General features: G+C 42.2%; 1 protein-coding gene across 1 annotated transcript in view; it reads left to right on the top strand.

Moving 5' to 3' along the window:
• The first annotated feature begins 680 nt into the window (after positions 1 to 680).
• Positions 681 to 18,183, top strand: part of ADGRG7 (adhesion G protein-coupled receptor G7) — a 28,324-nt gene continuing 10,821 nt past the window's right edge. The window contains exons 1-11 of the mRNA XM_068695766.1: positions 681 to 697; positions 920 to 1,087; positions 2,418 to 2,551; positions 6,162 to 6,269; positions 7,843 to 7,974; positions 8,843 to 8,952; positions 13,416 to 13,571; positions 14,048 to 14,136; positions 14,895 to 15,013; positions 15,098 to 15,211; positions 17,028 to 17,188. Of these exons, the coding sequence (XP_068551867.1) occupies positions 2,443 to 2,551; positions 6,162 to 6,269; positions 7,843 to 7,974; positions 8,843 to 8,952; positions 13,416 to 13,571; positions 14,048 to 14,136; positions 14,895 to 15,013; positions 15,098 to 15,211; positions 17,028 to 17,188 (1,098 nt within the window). The 5' untranslated portion in view covers positions 681 to 697; positions 920 to 1,087; positions 2,418 to 2,442. The remainder of the gene's footprint in view (positions 698 to 919; positions 1,088 to 2,417; positions 2,552 to 6,161; positions 6,270 to 7,842; positions 7,975 to 8,842; positions 8,953 to 13,415; positions 13,572 to 14,047; positions 14,137 to 14,894; positions 15,014 to 15,097; positions 15,212 to 17,027; positions 17,189 to 18,183) is intronic.

The raw sequence follows: 18,183 nt of genomic DNA, 5'->3' as shown, positions 1-18,183 counted from the left end.
GGTAAAAAAGCTCTTGTGTAAGGACTAATGCCATTTAATGACAAGATATTCTGCAGGGGATGGTGGCTGAGAGGCCAACATATGGGCAGGAAATTGGACCAGAAATGGTTATGTCTACACATTGTGGTTATCAGCCATTGCCTCTCTGAAAAGGAGAAAGAAGAAGTGGAAAGCAGACTGCATTTATAAAGAAGATCCGTGCAACTGGAGAGCAATTAAGCAATTAGAAATCACTCCTAGCATTCAAGGACTGAAGGGTGGGGGAGCTGCTCTCATGGCACACTACTGCCATATCACAGGCAGCCTCCAGCACCCTTTAGGAGGAACAAAGTTCTCAGACACACTCTGGGGCTTTTATGGCTCCTGTGTGGCAGACCCAGAAACAACCATGCTGAGTTCCTGCTCCACAAATGAATGACAGCACAAGAGAAAGCTTGCACTGCTTTGCTGGAGTTTTACTTGTTTGTAACTGTGACTCAGCCAGATGCAGTTGACACATGAAAAAAATGTCAAAGATGGTGTTTACTGCTGGCACTGCACTTTATTTGGGCTTGAAAACAAAAAAAAAAAGAAAGGAAATAAGAAACATCTGGCTCCAATTAAGGCTCACAAGAAATGGAGAAAAGCAGGAGAAGCGTATCTAGTCACTCAAGAACAGTTTTGTCTCTGTGCAGCTGCAACACATACAGATTTGCAAGTAATAAGGTTTTCTTTCAATTTGATTTATCATATAAAAATTGTTTATTATTTTCATAAATAAAAATGCACTATCTTTTAGGATGTATTTATTGATTTGCTTAGGTTTTGTCATCTGTTTCCTTACGCCATTATTATTTTTTGTTAAGGTTTATGTAAATTATTCTGGTAAAGTTAGAAGTTCACAGTCTTTTTGTTCACAGTCCTATTTCCCATTTCCCAGCTGAGAAACCATCTTCCATGTGCAAACCTGGGACTGCTGCTGAAGATTTCAGAATCAGTGTCATATACAGAAATACAACATCCCGTCCAGAGATGTACACAGTGATGTCAGCTCTGTAAGGGAATGAAGCAGGGATGATATTTCCACAGGAAAGAAATGGCAGTGTTAGTAAGTGGGATTTAATTTTTATTTCTTTCCTACTTTGTCTTTTAAAATCTCTGCAAGCACACAAAGCCCCTGCTATCATCCAGCAGCACTTCTATGAGCAAAGGACACCAGATTCAGGAGCTAGGCATGCTTTTAATACAGTGTCATCCCTCAGACTCAGTGCTATACTTGGATATGGCTTAACTTTGCATTGCTGGACTGTTCCATGACTCAGTTTCCCCCCAGAAGATGCTGCCTGTCTGGCTGTGCTTTGCTCTGCTCTGTACAAGTCCCTTTTTGAACCCTGTTTCTAAAGTTGAGATGAAGCAGCTAAAGAAGCCTAACAAAACTCCTTTCCTCACTAAGAGTCGCTGATGGAGAACACCATGTAAAAGCAGGGCTTTGTTCCTGCTCATGCACCAGAGACTCATCTGCTGATCACTGACAACACAAAAAGACAGTGTTTATTCCAATTAGGATTTTTAATAGCTCTTGTTGCCTCTTTTGACTATGATATCAATCTCTTAGTTTTTAGTTTGTCAGAAAGAGACATGCTAGCATGCAGAAGATACTGTTTTTGGTGGTTCTGGTGTTAAAATTTTTCTTTCTGCTTCACATTTTACCTCAGCCTTTTTCCCATTCTCCCCCCCCCCCCCCCCCCCCCTCCCCATTCTGCCCCTGTTCCTCTCTGGAGACAGATGTCTAGCAAGTTCGAAGGCAGAATTTTATTCCCTGCTGAGTGACCACATTTCACAGTGGAGATGCACGGAGGGATTCAGCAAGGCTGTCCCATGGGGGACACTGGGGTTTACATCCTCTGGGGTTATGTGAGGGTAGACAGCATCCCCGTGTCAGATGGGGAGGGGTTGGAGGTTACTGTCTGTATGAGTGATGACTGACGGGGCCTTGTACCCTGCAAGATGCAGACATGGGTCCTGTGTGGCGATGCAGCTCCTATGCCTGGGCTGCATGCAGGTCTGGTTTGGGGATCAGAGGCCTAGGATGCCATGCTTGGAGGGAGGAATGGTCTGCTGGCATGGTCACGAGCCCTGCTGCACACACAGTGAGTGGGCTCTGGCCCATATGAGTATAAGCATAGCTGGGTGTCTGCTCTGGGATGCCCGCTTGTGACAGGCAGAAGATGTGATATTTGATGTCTTGTTAAGTGAAATATTTTGTAGGGTAGAAAATGTTGGAAATAAACGCATGCTATTTATCTACTTTTTTTTTTTCTTTTTCTTTTTCTTTTTTCTTTCCTAAATGGAACTGAAAAGGTTAATTTTATAGGAGTAGGCTAGTAGTTAATGGTTTATCCATTACAAGGTTATAGATGTATAATATCATTTTATAGCCAGGCAGACAGTCCACACCACAACATGCCTTCACGCCACTGGGACAAAATACTGATTGCAGTTGCCTGCTGTGTGGTGACTCTGACCCTCTGGTCCCTTTGTGCTTGGCAGCTTATCATCAAGCTTCACACAGGTAAGAAATACAATTCTGCACTATCTGAGCTCTGTCTGAGTTCTTTGTGTTCTTCTGCCTTTCCTAAAGTGTTTAAACATGATTACTGATAGACTCATCTGTGTCCCAGACTTTTAAGTGGAAATGCCTTTCTTCTTACATTGATGTTTAAGCAAGTACTTACAACTTTGCCTTCTCTTGTAAAACAGAATAGTGGGGCAAACAATCTTGAATATTTCCCTTGTAATGTACTTACACTGTGAATGAATTCGCTAACATTGTTTTGAAGAAATGTCTTGAAAGCTTCTCACTCTTTGGGTAGAAATCTCATTTACTTTTTGAAAGTCGAAAATAAAACTCTAGCTAGGCTTGTAAATAATGTTTTAAAGCGTAACTACTTAGCTGTACAGGGAAAAGAACAACATATAATCACAAAGGTGCTGTATAGCACCTGTCCATGATTTTACTGCAATTTGCATTATGGAAAGTTTTGTGGAGGGAATTTAGGAATTGGTTTGCATATTCTGTATCTGAAAATCAGGTCAGTGCAACCTCTTAAGATGCTTTCTTGTACAAACTTTGAGCAGAAAACTTGGTTCCTCTCAGCAGAATACTCAGTATATGGTCATGATGCAAAATCATGCATGGACCTATATGCATGTAAAGTTCATTGCAAGAATCAGACGTTCCTCACTGCTCACCCAGCAAGACAGATGTTATTGGAGACCAGGAGGCCCAGGGAAAAGTTTACGTTAGGACACACTGGGCTATATTTGTTTCAAGAGATCTATCAGATGTTTACAGAGAGGGAACATACGTGAACACACGAAATGGCACATAAGTAAATATTAATTGCTTAACTTAAATGAGTAATTATTTACCTTCGTGAATATAAGAATATGTTTAGGGCTTTGTTTGACTTGATGATCCTAAGCCCAGATGATTTGGAGTTAACTCTCGGCAGCTTGGGAATTCTTCTTGTACCTCCAATTTACACAGCTACAGGGCAACTAGCTGCTAGGAATAGGACTGAAACTGCAGCAACTTCAAGGATGGGAAATACCTTAATGCCCATCTGATGCAGTGTTTGTTGTGCATAACTGTAGTGTTTCTGTTTTTTCCAAACCTTAACTGCATTATCATTAGCAGTCCCCAGGATGTCTGGTTTAGAAAAGAAAAAAAGAAAATAAACAAACAAAAACCCACAATTCTTGATGACATTATATTATGCAAGAATCTCAGTCTCAATTTAAGAATATATACAAAATCAATGTGATTCTTGAAATAATTAATTTCTGCAAAACTTAAAAGACAAGGACAAATAAAAAGAAGATGTTTCCGAAACTTAAAAACAGAAGAGCCCTGTGATGTTAAGCCAATGCCACAATTATTTGAGGCTGATGAGTTTTACTGTGTGTGGGGTAGGCATGACTGCATTATTAAGTCTGGGAATTCATATTTGTGAAAGACACAGATTCCTACCCACCCCACAAAAACAAACAAACAAACAAACAAAAAATCTGCAATGAAAAAGCAGTAACGTTACCAGATCTCAAGAGTGTCATGCTGTTGTTACAGAGGTGAGGTGGATGCTGCTTGCTGGCAACTGCTCAAGAAAGATGTGTTTGTACCTCCAGGGGCCAATGCTGGACTTTTTGCCTCATATGTTTGTGTTTTTCTGTTTTACCACTTGCAAAAGCAATGATTCAGGAGTTAGATCCCAACAGATTCAGGATTCCTGGTTGTAGAAGTGCCAGCATTGACGCTTCCAGCTCAAGGCTGCCCCGGTCACACTCCCTCCTCTCTGTGCTCCTCTGCAGGCATCAAAGGATCATGTGCAGCATTTGCAAGGCAGCACCACTGCAACTTCTGTTTTGGGGATCCTGTGTGATATGCCTGCTTCGGCCATGGAGGCCTGGAGCTGTGCTGCAGGTCCCTGAGTATTTTGTGGGTTCCCAGGTCCAAAGGGCTCCCAAGGCAAAGCAGGAAACCAATTCCTGATGTCATTCCTCTGCCACATTGCCCCATGTGCTATATGCACGTGCCTGCCACATGAGCCAGCACTGCTGGGCAACAGGGCAGCAATGGTTCAAGCACTCACCCAGCTTCCCCACATCAAGCCTTTGTCTGCAGCTGCTGAAGTTGTGTCCCCCACCCCACCACAACCCCCCCCCCCCCCCCTCCCTGGTCCCACTCTCGGTTGCTGCATGAGTTTTCCTTTCCTCGTCATAAGAATTCCAGCAGAGAAACAATGTGATTTGAACAGCTGATGGATAGCAAAGACATTACCTAGCTGCACATAGATGTTATTCCACTAGCATCACAGACATTTGGCTGAAACGTAGCTGAGACAGACTGCTACATAGCAGCCACATGAGCAAGAGTCAAGCAACACTTGCCAAGAACAGAATTACCCCAGCCACGTGGCGCATCCCCTATAGTCTGTAATAACCTTTCAGTTACATGAATCCCATTAAAGAGCAAGAAGTTAAGCAATCTTTTTGCTTCAATGAGAACATTAGGAATATACAATAGCACATGTGCTCCTGACAGCACTGTTTACTTTTGCATTTTCTGGCTTTACTTTATTTGCCAGCACCTCGAAACACAGACTCTAAAATGTCAGGTCAAATAGCAGGCCTCAACCTCAGTTTTCTGTATAATTTCAAAGCATAAATTGCACCCAGTGCAGCTGAGTGGGAAGGGATTCCAAATTCCACCCTCCATGTTGGGTTGGATGAGATAAACTGAGAGGAAGCCTTGGCCCAGTGGGGTCCCCCAGGTCTTGGAGCTATATTCCAAAGCTTGAAGTCCACCAGCACCTTCTGTACTTCAATTTCTGCTGCAGAATACCCCTGAGCCAGCCTCTTTTTAAAGAAACCTTGAAATTTTCAGAGCTTGCCAAACACTTCCAACACCATGGTGTAGTCAGAAATTCCTAAGAAATGTAATATCTCTGCTCTTGCTTATATTGTGTTTTTTTGTTTCCCGAAGCTGCATCAGCCTGTGCAATGACTACTTCAGACAAAGCCTGCTATTCCTGCCAGGAGACAATAAAAATTGGCACCTGTCCTGGAATGTGAATAGAGGCTATGGCTGAGACCAGGACATGGATTTTTATCTGTATTACCCCATAAATTCTGGCTTAAATCAGAATATTTCTGTGTGATTTTTGGAGGTCTGATTATCCACCTGCTCACTGCCAGTTTGGGTCTTGGAAATCTGTGGCCCTGTTTTGCCCTCTTGTTCCCTGTGAAACCCTGAAGGAGCCATTTGGGCTTTTCACAGGTTCAACAGCTTGAGTTTCTTGCATTCTGGAGGCCCATACAATCATTGCTCCTGACTTTCTGGCAGCTACACAGAGCAGTTTCTGTCTACTTTTCTGTGTGGATGCAGATTAATTTTTGAAAGCTTTGACCCTGCATTAACAGCATTGTTTTGGGGGGTTAGGAGGAACCAATGATTGAGTCCATGGGCAAGACTGTGGGGCACAGAATAACATATTTTTTAGTTGAAGCTTCAAATAAATCAGCATCATATTTGTATATTTCCTTCATCAAATTATTTATAAGCATATATATTTTGCATACATATTTATGGATACGTACATCTTGATTATTTATTTACACAGAAATTACAGAAACCGTGGTACCTCCTTGCTTCTGCCACAATGGGGGAATCTGCCAGGATGGAGCCTGTGTGTGCCCTGACGAGTGGATAGGACTCCTTTGTGATATAGGTTAGTACGAGCAAGGCAGCACAAGCCGTTGGTGTTATTTCTGTGAACCCCTCTGTTCTGGGAGGCTCGCGACCCACCTGCTCAGCAGGGTCGGGTGTGCAAGAAGAGACGTGGCTCTTCTTCCTAGAAGAGGCCATAACTTTCACCCATTTCTGTCATTCTTTTGAATGAGTAACATACCTGGGGAAGACATTATGGTTTTCAACAGCCTGTGGCCTGTTTCTAGCCAATTTGGCCTTTGTTTGAATTCCTCTGTTTGAACATCACAATGACTCCAAAATCGGATTCAGACCTCAGTGGCCAGCATTGCTCTCTCTGGATTTTCCAGTGCCAAGGGGACTCAGTACCCAGCAGGATAATGCCTATCCTCATTTCCTGCTGCCAGTTGCAACATCACCACAAAAGTATTCACATGCATGGATCTAGACAGGATTCATATAGGAGCAGTGAAAGAGCTGACTGATGTAAATGTGGGACTGCTCTCTGTCACCTATGTAAAAACATCATGATCAGGGGAGGCCACAGAAAACTAAAACACCAACATCATGCCCACCATTAAGAAAGGCAAGAAGGAGGAGTGGGGAAACCACAAGCCTGTCAGGTTTTCCTCAGATCCTAGAAGTACGGTGGACCACATTCTCTTGGAGCCTATTTCCATGCATGTGAAATACAAGAAAATAATCAGGAGCAGTCTGGATTTACAAATGGCAAATCAAGGTTGAGCAACCTGACTGCCTTCTGTATGAAGTAACTGGCCAATATAGTCAACAGGAGTGAAAGTTGTAATACACTCTGATTTTAGTCAGGCTTTTGACACTGTCTCCCTCAGCATTCTCATTTGATAGGTAAAGATGTACAGGAAGGGTGTACAGCCATTACCTGGGCTGAAAATTAACTCAACTGCCAAACTCAAAGTGTGGTATCAATGGCTTGATTAGAGTACCGTAAAAGTAGGGCAACCCACTGGTTGATACTAGGGCCAGTATCGTTCAATGTCTTTGCTGACAATCTGAATGATAACAGAATGCACTCTCAGCAAATCTGAGGACAACACTAAACTCGTGGTGGAGTGGAGGTATTGTTGACACTTTAACAGTAGAGTGTCAATGCAGAAGAGCCTTGGAAACCTGAGAATCAGACCAGTGGAAACGCCACAGCGGCCTGCAAGGACAAATGTGAATCTCTGCACTGGGGACACTGAAACAGACTAGAAACTTGCTGTTTGAGAAGCAGCCCTGCTGAAAAGGAACTGTGAGTGACAGTGGCTGCCAAGTTCAATATGAGCCAACAGTCCGCCTTCATTGTAAGCAAAGCAGAGCAGCTGTGCTAGGCAGAGAGAAACAGATTGATGCAGATTGATGGACAGCATTACCCTCCCCATCTTGGGCACTGGTGAGGCTCCACTGGGAACTCCATGCTCAGTTTTGCCCCCTGCTTTAACAGATATTTATTTCCTTTACGACAAAAGAGTCAATGAGTTTATATTTTCTTAATACTATTTTATTTTCGAAAATTTCTCCATGTATTAAAAATTTTTGATCCTAATGTATTTTATTTTTTCCCTTCTGTACAGTTAATTTCTGTGAGGCCAGTACTTACACATACAACAATTCTGAAGGTGATATAAAAAATCTTACTTTTGAAAGGATTATAGTGGGTAAATATGGCAGCTCCAACGAAAAATGTGAACCTCACACTGCAAATGGTATGTTTCTTTCCTTTTACTTCCGCTTCACAAAGGCAAATATAAGGTTTGTGAAAGATGTTAGATCATTAGAGCAGAAGATGAGAGCTCTCTGTTTAAAGCCAGAACAGCAGAGTTCAAGCAGCAGGAGCACTAATCTGTCCACACAGCTTCCTACCTCAAGTGCATACGATTTAATGTACACATCCCAGATACGTGTCTGTCTGGAACTCATCTGAGAGTTGGTTAAGGTCGCTAATGAACTGGTGTTTGACAGAAAAAATATCACTTTTTATCATGGACAATTATCATTGACACTTTCCATGAACTGTGGCTGACTGTTGACATCACTGAAATTAGAAAAACAAAATACAGCATTTGGGTTTCTCACAGAAGAGACATGAAAAGCAAGGAGTACTCCAGCAGCATATACCAGCTCTCAGCGACCTTTCAGAGTAACTGTTGCAAGGCAGTTCCACCTGCCCTTCTTAGTTCTTTCATGATGAATTAAGTACTTTTTATAAGACATGGTAAAAAGTCTTTCTGATGGTTTAGTGCTGATGTCTGCACCTCCAATTTGAGAGACATTTCTGCAGTTCTAGCATGTTTAAACCTATCTAAATTTGGTATGCATAATCTCAGCCACTGAGACAAAATTGTGTCTATAAGTATAAAACACATGTTCAAAAATGACCAGTAATAAACCAGTTAAATAATTGATGGTCACTTCTAATCTTGAGAGACAATTATTTTTTGTATGCAAACAGAAAATAACACTGGCTAGGGTGTCACACCCACTGAGCTGTTTTACTTCCTAATGAGGTCATGTGCATATGACTGAGGGCTTGTGTACTAAATGCATATCTTTCTGCTTTTACAATATTACCAGGTAACTCTTCAATTGCGATTCGGTTGTGCTCCAGAAACGGAATAATTCCTACTTTAGAGGAACCCAGTGTGCAGAATTGTAATGAAAATCTGGACTCCCTAGCATCACAGGTAATCTTGACATGCTGTTTACAGAATGGCTGGGATTCTGCAGCATCACAATAAAAAAAAAAAAAAAAAAAGCAATAGGTATTGGAGGCAGGAAATATGTATTTGTGTTTCCTTTCTTAAAATTTTGCAAAATGATAAATGAATCACCAAAGCCTTTTTTTCAGGGGAATTCTTGGCATGTGCCTGCTTTGCAAATGGATTTTTTATAATGCTGATTATTTTATTTTGCTTGATTTTGCCTGAACACCATATCCCACCTAATATTACCTGGCTGGCCTGGAAGTTCCTCACTCAGGTTCCCACTTCTCAGCAAACACCTGAGAGTGGAGGCAATGCTGACCCAGGATACTGAACTGCTGAGAAAATTGATGAGATTTCAAAAAGAGTGGCAAGAGTGGCACTCTTTTTGAGAGTAGCCACTTGTGGGTTAGCAAACACACAGTTAGCACAGTGGTGATGACACTGAGATGTTAGAAAGGATTAAGAGCAAAGCCTAAACATTTTTGTCTCTCAATAATTCAAAGACAAAATTTCTTGTATGGATGACAAACTCTTCCTGATTTAAAACAAAACCAAAAACAAACAAACAAAAGCCATATACCCTTGCCCCCTAGCCTTGCCTTAAGGCTTAGGTCTGTCATACTCAACAACATGGAGCACTGAACATGATTACATACATTAAAGACAGCCACAACTGTTTTCTGCTTCTGATCTTCGATTCTTTATCACTAGTCTCGAAAAAAAAAAAAAAAAAAAAAAGGAAAAAAACAGATACATATCCTCATATCCTGGAAGCACAACACAGCCCAGAGAAAGCAGTCTAGGAGGTTTCTGGAGAGCGTGGAAGATAGCTTCCTGACACACCCCTGGTTAGTGAGCCTACCAGGGGTGGTGCCCCGCTAGACCTTCTCTTCACAAACAGAGAAGGACTGGTGGAGGATGTGATTGTCGGGACCTGTCTTGGGCAGAGTGACCACGAAATTGTGGAGTTCTCTATTCTTGGCGAGGCCAGGAAGGGGACCAGTAAAACCGCTGTATTGGACTTCCAGAGGGCTGACTTTGTGCTGCTGAGGACACTGGTTGGTAGAGTCCCTTGGGAGGCGGTTCTGAAGGGCAGAGGGGTCCAGGAAGGCTGGGCGCTCTTCAAGAGGGAAATCTTAATGGCGCAGGAACGGTCTGTCCCCACGTGCCCAAAGGCGAGCTGGCGGGGAAGAAGACCAGCCTGGCTCAACAGAGAATTGTAGCTTGAGCTTAGGAGAAAAAAGAGGGTTTATAATCTTTGGAAAAGTGGGCAGGCCACTAGGGAGGACTATAAGGATGTTGTGAGGCTGTGCAGGGACAAAATTAGAAAGGCCAAAGCTCATCTGGAGCTCAATCTGGCTACTGCCGTTAAAGATAACAAAAAATGTTTTTATAAATACATCAACACAAAAAGGATGACTAAGGAGAATCTCCATCCTTTACTGGATGCGGGGGGAAACTTAGTTACAAGAGATGAGGAAAAGGCGGAGGTGCTCAATGCCTTCTTCGCCTCAGTCTTTAGTGGCAATACCGGTTGTTCTCTGGATACCCAGTACCCTGAGCTGGTGGAAGGGGATGGGGAGCAGAATGTGGCCCTCACTATCCATGAAGAAATGGTTGGTGACCTGGTACTGCACTTGGATGTGCACAAGTCGATGGGGCCGGATGGGATCCACCCAAGGGTACTGAGAGAAATGGCAGAGGAGCTGGCCAAGCCACTGTCCATCATTTATCAGCAGTCCTGGCTATCGGGGGAGGTCCCAGTTGACTGGCGGCTAGCAAACGTGACGCCCATCTACAAGAAGGGCCGGAGGGCAGACCCGGGAAACTACAGGCCTGTCAGTTTGACCTCAGTACCAGGGAAGCTCATGGAGCAGATCCTCTTGGGAGTCATCACGCAGCACTTGCAGGGCAAGCAGGCGATCAGGCCCAGTCAGCATGGGTTTATGAAAGGCAGGTCCTGCTTGACGAATCTGATCTCCTTCTATGACAACGTGACACGCTGGGTGGACGAGGGAAAGGCTGTGGATGTGGTCTACCTTGACTTCAGCAAGGCTTTTGACACCGTCTCCCACAGCATTCTCCTCAAGAAACTGGCTGCTCTTGGCTTGGACTGGCGCACGCTTCGTTGGGTTAGAAACTGGCTGGATAGCCGGGCCCAAAGAGTCGTGGTGAATGGAGTCAAGTCCAGCTGGAGGCCAGTCACTAGTGGCGTCCCCCAGGGCTCGGTGCTGGGGCTGGTCCTCTTTAATATCTTCATCAGTGATCTGGATGAGGGGATTGAGTGCACCCTCAGTAAGTTTGCAGATGCACCAAGCTAGGTGCGTGTGTTGATCTGCTCGAGGGTAGGAAGGCTCTGCAGGAGGATCTGGATAGGCTGCACCAATGGGCTGAGGTCAACTGCATGAAGTTTAACAAGGCCAAGTGCCGGGTCCTGCACCTGGGGCGCAATAACCCCAAGCAGAGCTACAGGCTGGGAGAGGAGTGGTTGGAGAGCTGCCAGGCAGAGAAGGACCTGGGAGTGATGGTGGACAGTCGGCTGAATATGAGCCAGCAGTGTGCTCAGGTGGCCAAGAAGGCCAACAGCATCCTGGCTTGTATAAGAAACAGTGTGACCAGCAGGGCTGGGGAGGTGATCGTCCCCCTGTACTCGGCTCTGGTGAGGCCGCACCTTGAGTACTGTGTTCAGTTTTGGGCCCCTCGCTACAAGAAGGACATCGAGGTGCTTGAGCGGGTCCAGAGAAGGGTGACAAAGCTGGTGAGGGGCCTGGAGAACAAGTCCTACGAGGAGCGGCTGAGGGAGCTGGACTTGTTCAGCCTGGAGAAGAGGAGGCTCAGGGGCGACCTTATCGCTCTCTACAGGTACCTCAAAGGAGGCTGTAGCAAGGTGGGGGTTGGCCTGTTCTCCCACGTGCCTGGTGACAGGACGAGGGGGAATGGGCTTAAGTTGCGCCAGGGGAGTTTTAGGTTGGATCTTAGGAAGAACTTCTTTACCAAAAGGGTTGTTAGACATTGGAACAGGCTGCGTGGGGAAGTGGTGGAGTCACCATCACTGGAAGTCTTCAAAAGATGTTTAAATGTAGAGCTTAGGGATATGGTTTAGTGGGGACTGTTAGTGTTCGGTCAGAGGTTGGACTCGATGATCTTGAGGTCTCTTCCAACCTAGAAATTCTGTGATTCTGTAAGTGAGTCGATCAATTGTTGCTTGAGCAAATATTGTTGCTTGAATCCTTAATCCTTGAGATCAAGATTATATTTTCCCAGTATATAAATTTTATCAAATGGTTCAAATGTCAATTGTTCTCTGTAATAATATATAATACTACTAGCAGTTATTTATAATGCTAATAAGAGGCAGGTCTGCATTTGGGTGCAACATAAGGTTAGCCTGCTGCTAATAGTAATTTGGGGTTTTCTTACAATTTTTGGTATTGTACTGCCACCTAGTGAACGTCAGGCAGCTCGGGGTCTGAAGGTGCATTCTAGGAGTCCAAAGACATGCTTAGTGATCTATAGACCAGGTTTAAAAGGATTTTCATTCCTACAAACACAAATATTTACTTTGAACGCAATATGATGCTACAAGTCAGAAGTAAGAATAGTGAAAATAGGCCTTCATCATGTGCATGATGCAGATACTTTCAAATCAAATAATAAATCTCCAGTAATTAATTATAAATGCAAAATTCCTTCCTTCCTCCCTATGCAACACATTCCCTCTATTTCCTACCACTCTGAGCTTTAAAAACACTTGAAAGATTCATGATTTAATTAAACTTGATTTGGATGCCTTAATGGATTAGAAGAAGGATGACTCAATACACTGTTTAGACAGTGTCCATAACATATGAAGGAAGTTCTTCTGATGATAAACAGGCTTTCCATGCCTCTTAGTCATATTTTCAGCTAGCTATACCTTCATATAACATACAGATAACATTTGTGTGTGTGTGTGGTTTTATACCTAAGATATTATAGACATTTATGCCCTACACATTAAGTGCTAACTGATTCAAACTAGGCCCATCCAGAGCTTGTAACAATTCTTGGTGCTTCCAGCACTGATTCTTTTATTTTTTTGTTTATTCTGATTTGACACTACAATGTACTCAAGTGAGGATAACATTTTCAGTGCGGTTTTTTGAATACTGTTCTGAGAAGCACTATTATTCTAGATGACATTTCTAAAGTTCCAGTGATGGTTTTCCAAAAAAATCAGTTTCTGGTTATTTGAGGAATATTTAGAGGTTTACAGAATTTTGTAACATCGGAAGCTCCAGGAGGTCTTACTGCTGGTGTTGACACCCACCTGCCATGAAGGAGTGGCGAAAGATGCAGTCAGGTTCTTCTTCGACTATCTGTATGATTTTATGTAAGAATGTTATAAAAGTGGTGTCTTTTTTTCCTTTTCTTATTTCTGTTGAATGGCATTTTCCTACTAGGTGGAAACTGCAGAGTCCAGCGGTGTTTTAGAAATTGCAAAGACCACTCAAATCCTTACTGCCGTGCCTGACCAACTGACCACACAGAACATCTCAGCTGCCATGAATATCTCAGTGCAGATTCTGAAAAAGCCAAACATTACAGATGACCCTCAAGTGAGTTTTAAGACTGTAATAAGATGCTTATGGCTTAATATTTGGGATATGGATTCTGTCCCTTCTCCACCAGCAGATTTAGCAGTATGCTGAGTTATTTAAGTGGCCTTGAGTGAATACTTGCGGAATCACTGCTGAGTGAGAGTAAATTCCCAGAGTGTAAATTTGTTTCTTATCAGCTCTTTAAACTTGGCCTGATTTGGAATTCTAATAGCATCTAGTAGCATCATTTGACATTTAAGTTTGTCACTTATTCTTTACTGTCTAAATTAATAGAAATGTAGTGTTTATAAACCCTTGGCTCAAGCTTATATTCTCTCAAATGACATCCTGTATTTTGTTTACTCCATTGTATGCACTTTCAAGTAATGCCTATTGTATTCCTACTTTGTCAATGGACTATGTAGAACAAAGGATGATTTATTTCATTTATCTTTGAACATTGCCTTTTTTTTTTTTTTTTCTGATTGTCTCAGGCATCTAATACAGTAGTGGCTACAGTGAGTCAGCTCTTGGATGCCAAGGAAACGGAATTCAGCAGTGATCTTGTCAATGTTACATCAAGGTAACCTCAAAGGGTTACAAGGTAACCCTTCTTATTAAATCTAATCAACAGCATTTTCCTTAGTGTTTCAGAATGAAAGTTGTTTATGAACACATCAAAATTTTAGTGTTCAACTCTAAAGTGCAATTTTATTCAGTAAATTTATACCTACATAAATAATTTTGGCTGACTCTTTATGCTTTGTATAAAGGATGAGGGCAGGGAATTATGCTTCTGGAGTTAAATTCTGATTTGATCAATTGGCTTAAACAGTATGGGTAAATTGTTTAAGTAGCATAGTACTGTTTGTAAACAGGGAGGGGTTTACAGGAGGAGGGACTTACCTGCAGGTTGGGATGCTGGCACTTTAAAAACACTTCCAGGTTTTTTATTGCATTTCACAGAAGTCTGAATTATTATTGCAATTCCCAGCATGTAGAAAGGGGAAGCTATCAGCATGAGGGAGCTGCACCCTGCATTTGTTAGAAGAAATTTCTGACTTACCTAAAAAGCTGTTGCAACTTGACAGCATGCTAGATTTCACATTGCTCCACTCCCATCTGCATGTATGGCTAAATCCTGCTTCTCTTGATGTTAGAAAGTAAAATTTCTGTTGACTTCATAAGTAGTAGAATTTCCCCTGCTGCTAGAGATAACATGTAGCTTCTTCACTTATGTGCCAGAGAATCAAATCAGAGGGGAAGCTCAGAAACTGTACCTACAGCTGTGTGTAACAGCTAGTAGTAAGTTTTTTTTCCCCACTCATTATTTCAATGCAGCCTCACAAAAACGATTGAAGAATTTTCTTTGATGAGCAACATCACTCAGACCAACATTGCAGTCCAGTCTGTCCCACTGATGTTGAACTCCTCTGCAATTCTGTTTTTGGCACAGAGAGGTAAGCCTGGGTGTGTTGTTGGATTTACCAGCAAAAGCAGGTGTGTGCCATGAATTCTAATGCACCCACTGTTAATTTTTGCAGATGAAACACAGGGAAATTATCAGACAACAAAACTAGAAATACAGAAAAATGCCACTGGGCTTAATGATGAACTCAGTACTGAAGTTCAGATACTGCTCAATATTACAAGTAACAGTAAGTTCTTTTCTCTTACTGAAAACTGTGCCAGGAGAAATTCTGAATGAATATTCCCTAAAAATCTGTTTTGGGAAAACAAACAAACAAAAGCTGAACCAATATAAAAAAAATATGATTTTATAACTACTATAGCAACAAGTTTTTTGATATGCATGTTGGTACCATATTGTGGCACAAAAATGCACATGTCAAATGAGCTGGGTGATCTTATTTATAGATTAATACATGTGTAAGTGTGATGGTCAGAAAGCTTTGCATGTTTTGGTACTTTCCAAACTTTTTTTGCTTTTTAAAAATTCAGAATGTAATGAATCTTTGACCATACCTCTCTATATATCAAGATCAAAGGCTAGTACTTATGTATCCTGCCCCAAATCCAAAGACATCTGCCATTTCAACTAAAATTACTACTACTGTCAAGTGTCAGCCAGAACAGATGTGTTCTTACATCTATGTGTTGCAATCATTTTTAATGGCACACAGGATTTTTCCAGCTGTCCCTTACGTACACTTCAAAAGCATATAGTTCCTTTGCTTCTTTTGCTGCAGAAGCTGATGGCTGGGTAGTTTACCCTGAGTGGTGGTGAGGATTAATGCCAATTTAACCTAGCAGCTGGAGTCCCAAGCAGGATATAATCCTGGCTTTCTTACCAGGCACACGATACCTGGCTGCTGATTATATGTCATTTGTCTTCTGTATGTCCAATTTTGTCCCTTGTGCATGATTTGCAGGAAGTTTGATTATTCACAGCTGCAAATACAGCCCCAGGGAGCTGAACTTTTCATCATGTGCTTTTCTATGACATGCTAAAACTGCAGAAGTTTCAGTCTTGGTACCTGAAACCAGCAGACTCATCCTAAGTCTCTCTGTACAGTAACAGTAACGTTAGACATCATAGCACAAGAGTATAATGAAGATTAAGTTTGCAAAGCATTTAAATATCATATTGCTGAACATTGTTCTTATACCAGTCCACAGGGAAATGAACAATCCTGTCCTCTCATAAGGGTTAGAAAAGCACTAAAACTGTTGCAGGTAACAGGCCTGTGGAAAACCAGTGTGATCATGTAATGTCTTTATCATAATGCCTGTGTATCGTAACACTTCCTTCAAGTGGGCTGGATTGAATGCACAGTTTATTTAAAAAAAAAAAAAAAGATTTATTCAGTATTAAATACACACATGACATTTTGTAGGTATAAAATTACATTACTCTCATGAAGAAAACAAAATTATAAAATCAAAAATAAAATCAATTGCATAAACTAGGATTTTTTTTCCCCTCACTTTAGCAACAATTAAGACTAGTGATTTAAATCACTTAGAAATCTCTCTAATTTGGTGTAAGAGTGTAACCAAAGAAATAGAGTCCAAAAGTTGGGTCTGAAGGGAGAAGTCCAGCCAATCTCTTTTGATCCCCCAATTTCCTATTAACTGTAAATGTCTCTGTTGTTACTATTTCTTCTTTGGTGTTATTAAAAGCCTGGCCATTTGGCATATGTGTGTGTATCTGGATTTAGAATATTATTTCCCTCATTGCTAACATTTTTCTTCAGAAAAGGCATTAGGAGAAGGGAAATAATTATTTTATTATTAAAATTTCACACTCCACCCCAGCAAAAATTGAAGATGAATCTTTTGAAATTCATGGGGAAAAAGAAATTCTTCTCTACATTTTAAAGGGATTCTAAATAACTATCTAAATAAAAATATGCTGTAAATACTGGATGTGTAAAGCAGCATAGGACAGGCTTCTTCTAAGGCACCAGTTTCTCTGATATCTGTACCTACTTTTCTGTTTGCCTAGCGAAGGTTCATCAATAAACAGAAGAGCTGGCTTTGTCCTTTATCAAAACGACAAACTCTTCCAGTCAAAGACTTATTCAAGTCACAGTAATTTTTCTAAACAAATTGTCTCTGGCAACGTTGATGGTGGAACAGCCAGTGGTGTTGAAATAGCCTTCAATCCCAAGGTAAGTTTCTGTAAGAAATCATAGAATTATAGAAACATAGAAACACAAGTTTGGAAAGGACCTACAAGATCATCTAGTCCAACTGTCCTCCTATCGCCAATACTACCCACTAAGCTACTAAATCTTATCTTGTAGCACATTGTCCAGGCACTTCTTGAACAGGGGTGGTGACTCCCCCACCTCCCTGGGCAGGCTGTTCCAGCTCCTGACCACTCTTTGAGAGAAATAGTTTTTCCTGAAATCTAATCTAAATTTCCCCAGGCACAACTTGTGGCCATTTTCTCGAGTCCTATCATTAGTTATCTGAGAGAAGAGGCCGACCCCCTCCTCATCACAACCTCCCTTCAGGAAGTTGCAGAGAGCAATGAGGTCTCCCTTGAGCCTCCTCTTCTCCAGACTAAACAACCCCAGTTCCCTCACCAGAGCAGAGTACAGGGGGACGATCACCACCCTGCTCCTGCTGGTTGCACTGTTTCTAACACAGGCCAGGATGCCATTGGCCTGCTGGCCACCAGGGCACACTGCCACCTTTTGTTCAGCTGAGCATCCATCAACACTCCCAGGTCCCTTTATCTTCAGTCTTCTAGTCACTTGACCCCAAGCCTATAGTGCAACATTAGGTTATTGTGGCCAAAGCGCAGGACCCAGCACTTGGCCTTATTAAACCTCATCCCTTAGCCTCAGACCAGCAGCCAAGCCTATCCAGATCCCTCTGAAGGGCCACTCTACCCTCAGGCAGATCGACACTATCTCCCAGCTTGGTGTCATCTGCAAATTTACTGAAGGTACACTCAATCTCCTCATCCAGGTCATCAGTAAAGATATTAAACACGATAGGCCCCAGTACTGACCCCTGGAGGCCACCACTTGTAAAGGGACACCAGCTAGACTTAACTCCATTAACCACTACCCACTGAGCGCAGCCCTCCAGCCAGTTCTTTACCCAGAGAAGAAATGCCACATTCAGTTTGACCAGAGGCTGTCCTTGTCCTAGT

Source organism: Anas acuta, chromosome 1 (assembly GCF_963932015.1).
Source record: "Anas acuta chromosome 1, bAnaAcu1.1, whole genome shotgun sequence".
NCBI classification, from domain to species: domain Eukaryota; kingdom Metazoa; phylum Chordata; class Aves; order Anseriformes; family Anatidae; genus Anas; species Anas acuta.
The sequence above is the reverse complement of the archived record's forward strand: the minus strand, read 5'-3'. Positions and strand labels throughout refer to the sequence as shown.